The sequence below is a fragment of the Oncorhynchus gorbuscha genome, linkage group LG11, assembly GCF_021184085.1.
Source record: "Oncorhynchus gorbuscha isolate QuinsamMale2020 ecotype Even-year linkage group LG11, OgorEven_v1.0, whole genome shotgun sequence".
Taxonomy (NCBI): Eukaryota; Metazoa; Chordata; class Actinopteri; order Salmoniformes; family Salmonidae; genus Oncorhynchus; species Oncorhynchus gorbuscha.
In genome coordinates this window covers 78183811-78195777 of record NC_060183.1, presented here as the reverse complement: position 1 = coordinate 78195777, position 11967 = coordinate 78183811, and the positions used below count along the sequence as shown (strand labels likewise).

The following is an 11967-nucleotide window of genomic DNA, read 5'->3' as shown; positions in this document are numbered from 1 at the left end:
ATTAAGAGCAACCTCTACCTAAGCCCCATCTCAACACTATGTTTATATATTCCTCCTCCTATAACCAACGGGACAGACTAACACAACCCAATACAGGCTCCAATGCCAGCAAAGCAGCAGAAGACGGTTCATTGTTCCAGATGAGAGGTGGTTTGTATTCATTAGGGTACACAACGGAATACGCCAAACCCCCCCAAAAATAAAAAAAAGGTGAGTCTGGTAGTCCCTCTCTGTTTTATTCTGTTTTCTTCTGTTTGGTGCCTAATGAACATGCCCTGAGAATTGGCGCACCTACAGTGTGTAGTTTGGTTTGTCTTTGTAAAACAATCAATAGAACTGTGGGATATGACATTATGTTGCACTGTGTGCCTTTATCAGTGTTAACAATATCGTATTCTAATCTTTGACAAACCTTCCATGCATTATACAATAATTAAAATAGGTTTCAAGGGCTTACAGGTTTTTGGGGTTTTGATTGGATGAGCTAAAGCTGACAAAGGTGGATGTGGATAAAGATGTGAGTGTTTCACTTGGTTTTATTTACTCTGCTTTGTCATTTTACTATGGATTCAAACAACTGAACTCCTATTGTAACAATGCATAACGACAACTTGATATGCTAAGAACTTTTCAGATATTACAGTATAGGTGCATTCATAATGCCACTTCATATTCTACTCACATATTTGCCTATTCTGGAGAGAAAGAGTACTTAGAAAAACCTAGTCTAAATTCTGTTTATAGTGTCAAAATATTCCTTGAAATTGCAGATACAAAAGGAATCTCATAGGGTGTATCAATCTACAAAAAGGGAATTGAAACTGTACTGCATGTATTTTCAGCCCAAAAGAAATAGCCGTGTAAATATCCAAACCATAGTGATGCATACTCCCATCACCCCCTGACAACACAACAAGCTTACAGCCCCTGATTAGAACATGTAGAAGTTGTGGATGAAGTACTGAATGAAACATGAGTCAAGGTGTCAACAAAAGTGCACTCTTAGAAAAAAAAACGCTGTCTAGAACCTAAAGGGGTTCTTCAGCTGTGCCCATAGGAGAACCCTTTGGAGAACCCTTTGAAGAAGAAGAATTTTGGAACCAATAAGGGTTTATCTGGAAGCAAGAATGGCTCTCCAATGGGGTCAGCTGAATAACCTTTTGGAACCCTTTTTTTCTAAGAGTGTACAAGAGTCAAAACAGTTTTTCAATGTTCCCATAGGGCTCTGGTCAAAAGTAGTGCACTAAATAGGGGATAGGGTGCCATTTGGGATGCAAGCCTATGTCAGTCCCCCTGTTATTTCACTTCCACTCATTATATATGCAAGCACCTGGCAACCACTCTCCAGCACTACAGTGTAAACAATCAGGGCCGGCCCTAGCCTTTTGGGGGCCCTAAGCAAGATTTGGTTTGGGGGTCCCCTCCATCTCGTGGCAAAACATTTTAGTGGCGCCTCTCTTGACAACAGAAATCAATTTTAAAAATCAAAGTTAAATTCCTGCGTTTCTATACATTTTGCCATGGGGCAGAGAGAGACATTTAGCAATTTTATAAAACATCATGAGCAAAGTCATTGTAGCCTTTTCTTTCACTTCCCTGGCTGTGAGAACCATGGCATGAGCACAGGCTGACTTGGCATTGCTGTAGTGTCCATTACAATGTAGAATCTTGTTCCAACATTTTAGTGGCGCCTCTCTTGACAACAGAAATCAACTGTCTTGGGGCGGCAGCGTAGCCTAGTGGTTAGAGTGTTGGACTAGTCAATTAGTAACCGGAAGGTTGCGAGTTCAAACCCCCGAGCTGACAAGGTACAAATCTGTCGTTCTGCCCCTGAACAGGCAGTTAACCCACTGTTCCCAAGCCGTCATTGAAAATAAGAATATGTTCTTAACTGACTTGCCTGGTTAAATAAAGGTAAAATTTTAAATAAATTAAAACCGTTCGGTTATCCATATTTCCAGAGGTTTCCCTTGATCTTCCGATGGTAGTTTCATAGCTGAAATGTATTGTTGAACCTTTAACTAGACAAGTCAGTTCAGAACAAATTCTTATTTACATTGACAGCCTATCCCGGACGACACTGGGCCAATTGTGCGCCGCCCTATGGGACTCCCAATCACTGCCGGATGTGATATAGCCTGGATTTGAACCAGGGACTGTAGTGATGCCCCTTGCGCCACTAAGGAGCCCCATGGAACATGACAAAAATTTGGGAGATAACAATAGATGTCATCTGTGGCAAAGTTTTCCATAAATACTTCAGACAAATATAGCTCCAGAACCAGCCATTCAGTAGCCTAATCAGTAGGCTAATCTTTTGAATACTGTCTAGCAACAACATATAACATAAGCTAACTGGGGAGGGTTTAGCATGCTACGTAGCTAGCTACACTGACAGCTGTTAGTGCCCTACTAGTTGTTATTTCTCCACTCCACGTGGAAATGCCCACAACCTTCCCAACCACATTTCGTGAATATGTATTAGCAGCCTACGTCATTCTTCGGAGGTGGAAGCTTAACGAAAAATTCTGCTACTTTGCCTTCTGGTGGGGGCCTTTAAAACAAAATTCCTACAATTCAACACATTTTTCCATGACTTTTGCCATGTTAATATGATAGCTGAGTGAGAATGACTAACAAAATCAATGTGGGCCCCATTGAGGTCAGGGACCCTGGGCACGTGCCGTGCGTGCCCGATTGGTATTCGGCTATGATTACTACAAGTTTAGATAGCTGACAATTAGCCATGTCAATTTTTGATTGGTAGTTAGTCTAACCAGTCTAACTGACATTAGAAGAGAAAATTGCACAAAACCACATTTCAATAGTAAGTTGAGATGCCGACTTCCCCAAAAATGATTGAGGGCCCGCTAGTGGCAGGGTGCCCTAAGTGACTGCTTATGTTGCTTTTGCCTGGCCCTGTAGACACTGTACACTGATACAGAGCAAGGCTGCAAAACATTATTTTTTTTTACTATTAAGTAGCCTATTATGTGCCTGTAGCAATACAAGCAGTCGGCATATAATGTTGCGTACTACCTGTTTTCTATACGAGAAATTAAGAACAGTAATGTATAATTGAGTGGATTGAAGTTATATGTTAATTATGCAACAGCCTAGTTTGCTATATTTAATCAGAAGATTCAATGACTCAATTTATAATTGTAATAATACATTTTAAAATATACTGTAATAATGTCCTACTGTCCAGGCACCTGTAGACTAACCTAGGCTGAGCAGCCAATTTGTGGATGATCAACTGTTCAGTAATAAATGTGTTTAAAAACACGTGTCTGTATGGAATAGATGTTGATGTTATGGATCCATGATTCACAAGGCTGCCCACGCTGCGGGGTTTCTTGGAGGGGTTTGGCTGTTGCAGCAGGCGGAGCGGCAAAGCAGCGATGTTCCACCCTACGTCACGAAGAGCAAAATCTACAGAGACTCAAATCTCCTCTCCTGCAAGCTGCGCATTACATACCCGAGTCCACACAGATAGATTTTTAGAGGCAGACCTCAATGCGGACGGAACGACATGCACTATCTGATATTTCAATCCGTTCGATACAACATGAGATCAACAGTCTAAAGTTTCATCTTTTCATCGTTTGTGTTGATATGTGAGTATTCTGTGCCAAATTAGTATGTGATCTTTATGCACGCACGCATTGACAATCCGCGTGTCTGTAGGCTATCTATTGTTTTTCCTGTCTTGATCTAATTCTTTTCGATAAAATAACATTGGTACAAAAGAGGGGATACGGATGGTGGGCGGTGTATAACCCATTGTTCCCACTATGCGGTAGTTTTTGACCGCATCTAATTGCCTGCATCCAGCCTGCATCTTTGGCACGTCAGCGGCTCCTTGCCTTCTCAATTGAACGCGAAAAGGATGGAATTTATAGACGTCTACTCTGAACCAAGCAGTTCTCGTTAAAAGCCATGCAGATTAAAATAGTCCGCTCAAAAGTAGTATCTAGTTATTTATTCAGATATTAAAAGGAACACCATAACACTCACCTTAAGCACGGGAATGATTCAAGATGTAGATGCTATGTCAACCAGTCACTGACATGGACTATTCCTGACCCTATATTTTTGAAGGCTATAAAGAACGACATTGGCAGATATTACTCTCGATGACGCTACAAACACGTTTATGTAGTGAAATAAATTAAAGCCAAAGGCTTTTGAGACTATAATGACAGTAATGTTTTCAGTTTTTCCTTCCTGTGGTGGTCTTGCATAGTCATTGACTTCCCTCTCTTTGATCCAATGGGAATGCTGAGTTAGCATTTAACACTTGGGTAATTTTTGCTGGGAATCTAAAACCGTTACGGGTATGGGTGGAAATGATGGGCTCAAAAATCGAACACCTGCGGGCTGGCACATGCCTGTCTACATATTTTCTCACAGGACCATCTTGATTATCCTTCCTGAATTGAATCGGTGCAGTAGTCTGTACACTCTTAGAAAAAAATTGGAGAACCCTTTTTGCTTCCAAGTGGAACCCTTTTGGGTACCGTGTAGACCTCTCCTTGGACAGGGTTACATGGAACCCAAAAGGGTTCTACTTGGAACCAAAGTTTTTTTCCAAAGGGTTCTCCTATGGGGACAGCCAAAGAACCCTTTTAAGTTCTAGTTACTAGCATTTTTCCAAGAGGGTTTGAGGACTTGGAGGAAGATTTACAAAAATGTCCAAGAGACCCTATCATGATGTAAAAAAACGAAACAAAAAAATACTGCAACAAACTGGCCCTATTTTGCTGCTTTTGATGGAGTGCCAGCCTATCTCTGGTGCATTGTTAAAATAATGCCCATTCAGGCGCATCGTACTAAATCACTTTTTCAATTCTAAAAGGAGGAATTAATAGTGTACAACTAATACCAAGCACTGTAAGAAATGCAAATATTGTTTAATCAATCAAGAGAGTATTGTTTTTTTAAACAAGAGGTTGCCAATTGTTGTCTCCCTGCCTGCTCCCATACAGATCCCCAGATAAACAGTCATCATGCCGGAGCAGAGCAACGATTATCGCGTGGTGGTGTTCGGCGCCGGAGGTGTGGGGAAGAGCTCCCTGGTTCTCCGCTTCGTCAAGGGGACCTTCCGCGACAGCTACATCCCCACCGTGGAGGACACATACAGACAGGTGATTAGCTGCGACAAGAGCATCTGCACACTTCAGATCACAGACACCACAGGCAGCCACCAGTTCCCCGCCATGCAGCGTCTGTCCATCTCCAAGGGCCACGCCTTCATCCTGGTCTACTCTGTCACCAGCCGTCAGTCTCTGGAGGAGCTCAAGCCCATCTATGAGCAGGTGTGTCAGATCAAGGGCGAAGTGGAGACGTGTCCCATCATGCTGGTGGGCAACAAGTGCGACGAGACGTCGGCGCGCGAGGTGGAGACCACGGATGGCGACGCCACGTCCAAGAAGTGGAAGTGTGCCTTCATGGAGACGTCGGCCAAGACCAACCACAACGTCAAGGAGCTCTTCCAGGAGCTGCTCAACCTGGAGAAACGCAGGACTGTCAGCCTCCAGATCGACGGCAAATCGAAGCAGCAGAAACGCGCCGAGAAGCTCAAGGGCAAGTGTGTGGTCATGTGACGTGGACTTAAGGAGAAGGAGTTGGTGGAAGTGCAGGAGGCCCGAAAAATCTCAAAGGGACGAAGGGCAAGGAGCGAGGGAGAAACAAGGTTTGGGGGGTTCGGACTCTTGCCACGGGGCAGACCGTGCATCATAAGACAAACTCCTGCAGACAAGCTAAAATACCTGGAAGTTTACATCCAACGGAAAGAGTGGAACAAGGGTATGCCTACTACACTAAGATTTATTCAGCCTGACTCATTGTCAAATCCAACAGCCAATCAAACAGAGCGGAAGAGGCCCCGTGAAGAAGATTTCTCCTTTTCAGCCACATACACAAAGAGACGCTTTGAATGAAATCATACTTATTCCAAGTTTGCAACCAAGAGGATTCTTTAATTGAACCTACTGTAGAATTGCACCCGTTCGAGGTCTCAACACTAATCAGCACCAGTGCTTGGCAACCTTCCCCTAGCCCCCAGAGACCCCTAACCTCTACGAAAACCCCAGAGACAGACAGAGCTGAGCTAAACAGAGGCAGTCCGAGAGATGCATGGATCCCATAGCTGACATTTTAGAAACCACTAGATTTTTATGTCTGCAAAAACATTGACAGAAGCCAAGGAGTAAAATGGTGACCAGGAAAAGTATGTTTTTAGAATGAAATCCAACTCATATTTTGCTCCCAAGATTATTGCTATACAGGAGCAGTACTCTTAGGAGCAGACGTGGCAGTTGAGTCAAACTGTCAGGCTGTTAGGTACTTAAAACACAAAATACAAGTGTTTTACTCTATTGTTTTTTATTTATATTTTTATAGTTTAGTATTTTTTTTGTTGTGAAGGTTATATTTTCTATTTATACTGTTCGAAGTTATGGCCAATGTATCCCCAATATCCCCAAGAGAAGTCATACATACATGGATTTATGGTCAGATCTGTACCATTGATGGTGGTGTGACGTGCATTTAGAAATATATGTTTTACCAATATTTATAGTGTTATAGTCCATTTGACAAGGAGAACTACAATTAACTACAATGGAAAAAAGCACTATAAACCTTTTAAGATTGTTTAGCAAAGACTACTCCTTAGTATTGAGACTAGTTTTGATCATAGATCATAGTTGTAGATTGCGTTGCAGTCGAATTGATATAAATTGTTAGTTATCATTTGAGATGTTTTCGATAGACTTCTATCAGGGGCAATGGCAGAGGGAGATAGGAGCTTCACAGCAATATTACGTAGATAAACTGTGTGATTTGTGATGTCACTTCCTTTGGAGGTATTGGGTTGCCATTCATTTTATTTCCTTGTCACCACCATATTTATTATCATCATCATGCATTATATGCAAATGTGTATGTCTTGTGTCAACATAGCTTAAGGTTTTTCTTATTACATTTTTATAATAGGAATGATATATTACCATAAATTGGAGGAAGACAATTTAACATAGGAAATAAGCATAGATTCACTTTTTCAACTAATCAAAATATCATTGCTCCTAGAAAACATGAAGTGTAAACATAACATGTCTGTGTCGACAACTTGTGTTATCTTTTTCAAAATAAGGTACTGTCACAAAATGGCAGAACAAACATATAACACTATATACTGGCAGTTGTGGTATTTATCAGTGTGTTACGATAAAGACAGAATGAGAGTTAAAAATAGAAAAATATCCCTCACACGGAAAGCAAATGTTTAGCTGACTTTATCCATTTCAGTAGACCTGTGTCACGTATGTACACATTGGACATATATCTGTTTCATCCATTTCATTTTGGAGAATCATACTCAATATGTAACCGTGTATTTTACATTATATTTATTGTTAATACCTTGGCAGACAATTGAAATGAAAGGAATGGCATGTGTGTAGATATTTTCAGTACGGCGGGGTGTTACTATAAGCAGTGCGTTCTGGGTTCATAGTTAGCTTGTATTGCTGCCACTGGCTAGCTTTGTATACAGAGCAAGTGAGTAGAGAAACTGTAAGATATTGGACAAGTCAATAATGTTGTTAAATCGAGTTAGATAGGTTTATGCAAATAGGCTCATCCAAAGTAACTAGAGGATGACAGTTCAAATACCTTCCTTAAGTAAATTTAGTGGATCGTCGGAGTACAGTAAAACATCATTAGTGAAGTGTAACGTGGGTTAGGAAAGTGTAACGTGGGTTAGGAAAGTGTAACGTGGGTTAGGAAAGTGTAACGTGGGTTAGGAAAGTGCTTCAAGACCAATGCTACAAGAATTCAAGCCTATTTTCAGTCGACTTCAAAGCCAGAATTATTGAGTTTCATACTTAACACTGTTTTAATCAAATGCCTGTATAGACATCATGTGTGCCTACATGTTTATATTTAATTGTATATATTGAGTCACAAGAATAAAGGAAATTATGCATTTAACACAGCACTTGTCCTTTTATTAAACCCTATTTTTGTATGTTTTTTGACTTGATATGAAAATGAATGTTTCATGCATGAGTATGAACGCTATGCTATTGGAATACTACACCATTGACCTCAATCTCATGGAAGCCAAATGTTCATTGCTAGTGCCAATATTCTACAGCTTACAGGCAGACTAAGTCAGTAAAATAGGATAATATGTCAAAAATGCTTTATTTAAACTGGGGCAAGAGGCACTGAAAGCAAATACCATTATTAATCACTGATTCCCTGAAACATGGAACTGACCTAGACAATACAGTATCTATCAAAGCAACTTAATAGGGACATTATTTTTTAAATGTTTACCTTTATTTCACTAGGCAGGTCAGTTTAGAACAATTTCTTCTTTTCAATGGCAGCCTAGGAACAGTGAGTTAACTGCCTTGTTCAGGGGCAGAACGACAGATTTTTACCTTTTCAGCTCAGGGATTCAATCTTGGCTACCTGCCGCCCTTTTAAGTAATAGAAGTAATGGAAGCTTTCTGTCGCTCTCTGTAAAGTGCAACCTTTGAAAATCACTCCCTCAGTTTTATTTTTATTTTTACCTGACCTCACTTGGGAAAAGTTCTACTGTTGAGTTAGATTTGAGTTCATCATGCTGTTCTCAAAGTTTATCATACCTTTCTCAAACAACCAGCATCTGGTTGTTTGAGAAAGGGAGATGTCATCCCATGTCCATATAAATCTTATTCATTAGATCAATCCTCTGAGATTTATTTGACCTTTATTTAACTAGGCAAGTCAGTTAAGAACAATTTCTTATTTTCAATGCCAGCCTAGGAACAGTGGGTTAACTGCCTGTTCAGGGGCAGAATGACAAGAATGACATTGTCAGCTCAGGGATTTGAACTTGCAACCTTCCGATTACTAGCCCAACGCTCTAATCACTAGGCTACCCTGCCGCCCCAGATGCTTTATGAATATGGACCTTGAACCTTGTGGAGATATCTCCATACTTCTTACCGTTCTCCCAAACCATGTTACCAGCGGTCAGATGATGACCAGCTAGCCATTGTCCTGCGTGTCCCCAATTGAAAGAGGCAGTTAATTACCGTACTGCATTTAGCCCTGGGAACAGGAGGAGAGCAAAAGACACTAAAGGGAGCAGGCAGCAGGAACAGCTGCAGTATTGCCATGGTTTGGTTGGATTGTGTGTGTGTGTGTGTGTGTGTGTGTGTGTGTGTGTGTGTGTGTGTGTGTGTGTGTGTGTGTGTGTGTGTGTGTGTGTGTGTGTGTGTGTGTGTGCGTGCGTGCGTGCGTGCGTGCGTGCGTGCGTGCGTGCGTGCGTGCGTGCGTGCGTGTGTGTGTGTGCGTGTAATCAGAGAGCGAGGCTCATTACGGCAAAGTGAAGTGCCTATGAGTATATAATGGAACACCTGCCAGCACCAAGTGCTTATGCCTGTATTGTGGTGGCCGCTTGGCAGGCAGAATGGGCCACTTTATGATGGGGAAATGCTAATGCTATGCTAACCCTCTCAGATGGCTCAATAGAAGCTATTTTCTGCAGTACGGTAGGTTCTCAGTGTGTCCTGATGAAGGGAGAGGAATGAGTGTGTAATACTGAAACGGTTGTCTATGTGCTTCTGCACGCCCTTGAAAGGAATTGAATGGAACATCCTTACGAAATGGTTCAATTCACAGTCATTCCAACGTACAACTAACAGAAAAAACATGCTCAATTCAAGATCTATGTATGGCGTTATACTATCTGAAAATGTCAATCTAAAACGGAATACATCACTTCCACATCTCAGCTGTTCAAATCAACTCAGGTACACTGACTCACCATGATTTGATTGTAGTCACATGATCATTTCCTGCCCATGTCTGCATTCAATTCAACATCAATGATTAGGCCCTCATGGCCATCATGGTGCTCAGCATACAAACAGCAACCTGGTGTCGAGTGTCTCAAACAACAGTCTGGTGTCTAGTGCCTCAAACTGTGTGGTGTCTAGTTCCTCAAACTGTCTGGTGTCTAGTTCCTCAAACTGTGTGGTGTCTAGTGTCTCAAACTGTCTGGTGTCTAGTGCCTCAAACAACAGTCTGGTCTCTAGTGTCTTAAAATGTGTGGTGTCTAGTGTTTCAAACTGTCCGGTGTCTAGTGTCTGAAAAAACAGTCTGGTGTCTAGTGCCTCAAACTGTCTGGTGTCTAATGTCTCAAACTGTCTGGTGTCTAGTGTCTCAAACAACAGTCTGGTGTCTAGTGCCTCAAACTGTCTGGTGTCTAATGTCTAAAACTGTCTGGTGTCTAGTGTCTCAAATTGTCTGGTGTCTAAAACAACAGTCTGGTGTCTAGTGCTTCAAACTGTCTGGTGTCTAATGTCTCAAGCTGTCTGGTGTCTAATGTCTCAAACTGTCTGGTGTCTAGTGTCTCAAACAACAGCCTGTTGTCTAGTGTCTCAAACAACAGCCTGTTGTCTAGTGTCTCAAACAACAGCCTGGTGTCTAGTGCCTCAAACTGTCTGGTGTCTAATGTCTCAAACTGTCTGGTGTCTAGTGTCTCAAACAACAGTCTGGTGTCTAGTGCCTCAAACTGTCTAGTGTCTAATGTCTAAAACTGTCTGGTGTCTAGTGTCTCAAATTGTCTGGTGTCTAAAACAACAGTCTGGTGTCTAGTGCTTCAAACTGTCTGGTGTCTAATGTCTCAAACTGGCTGGTGTCTAGTGTCTCAAACAACAGCCTGGTGTCTAGTGTCACAAACAACAGTCTGGTGTCTAGTGTCTCAAACAACAGCCTGGTGTCTAGTGTCACAAACAACAGTCTGTTGTCTAGTATCTCAAACTGTGTGGTGTCTAGTGTCTCAAGCTGTCTGGTGTCTAGTGCCTCAAACTATCTGGTGTCTAGTGTCTCAAACAACAGCCTGGTGTCTAGTGTCTCAAACAACAGCCTGGTGTCTAGTGTCTCAAACTGTCTAGTGTCTAGTGTCTCAAACAACAGCCTGGTGTCTGGTGCCTCCAACTGTCTGGTGTCTAATGTCTCAAACTGTCTGGTGTCTAGTGTCTCAAACAACAGTCTGGTGTCTAGTGCCTCAAACTGTCTGGTGTCTAATGTCTAAAACTGTCTGGTGTCTAGTGTCTCAAATTGTCTGGTGTCTAAAACAACAGTCTGGTGTCTAGTGCTTCAAACTGTCTGGTGTCTAATGTCTCAAACTGGCTGGTGTCTAGTGTCTCAAACAACAGCCTGGTGTCTAGTGTCTCAAACAACAGCCTGGTGTCTAGTGTCACAAACAACAGTCTGTTGTCTAGTGTCTCAAACAACAGTCTGTTGTCTAATATCTCAAACTGTGTGGTGTCTAGTGTCTCAAGCTGTCTGGTGTCTAGTGCCTCAAACTATCTGGTGTCTAGTGTCTCAAACAACAGCCTGGTGTCTAATGTCTCAAACTGTCTGGTGTCTAGTGTCTCAAACAACAGTCTGGTGTCTAGTGTCTCAAACAACAGTCTTGTGTATAGTGTCTCAAACAACAGCCTGGTGTCTAGTGTCTCAAACAACAGTCTGGTGTCTAGTGTCTCAAACAACAGCCTGGTGTCTAATGTCTCAAACAACAGTCTGGTGTCTAGTGTCTCAAACAACAGCCTGGTGTCTAGTGTCTCAAACAACAGCCTGGTGTCTAGTGTCTCAAACAACAGCCTGTTGTCTAGTGTCTCAAACAACAGCCTGGTGTCTAATGTCTCAAACAACAGCCTGTTGTCTAGTGTCTCAAACTGTCTAGTGTCTAGTGTCTCAAACAACAGCCTGGTGTCTAGTGCCTCCAACTGTCTGGTGTCTAATGTCTCAAACTGTCTGGTATCTAGTGTCTCAAACAACAGTCTGGTGTCTAGTGCCTCAAACTGTCTGGTGTCTAATGTCTAAAACTGTCTGGTGTCTAGTGTCTCAAATTGTCTGGTGTCTAAAACAACAGTCTGGTGTCTAGTGCTTCAA

The 11967-nt window shown here is 42.0% G+C and overlaps 1 protein-coding gene across 1 annotated transcript; it reads left to right on the top strand.

Annotated features, from left to right (window-relative positions):
* Nucleotides 1-3440: 3440 nt before the first annotated feature.
* LOC124047976 (GTP-binding protein Di-Ras2) lies at nt 3441-5708 on the top strand. The gene is made up of 2 exons (XM_046368334.1): nt 3441-3620; nt 4992-5708. The coding sequence occupies exon 2, from the start codon at nt 5013-5015 to the stop codon at nt 5607-5609; it is 597 nt and encodes a 198-aa protein (XP_046224290.1). The 5' UTR covers nt 3441-3620; nt 4992-5012; the 3' UTR covers nt 5610-5708.
* Nucleotides 5709-11967: the final 6259 nt, after the last annotated feature.

Bases quoted from the DNA above. Each gene is read 5' to 3' on its own strand.
- LOC124047976 (XM_046368334.1), top strand. From the start codon at position 5,013: ATGCCGGAGCAGAGCAACGATTATCGCGTGGTGGTGTTCGGCGCCGGA.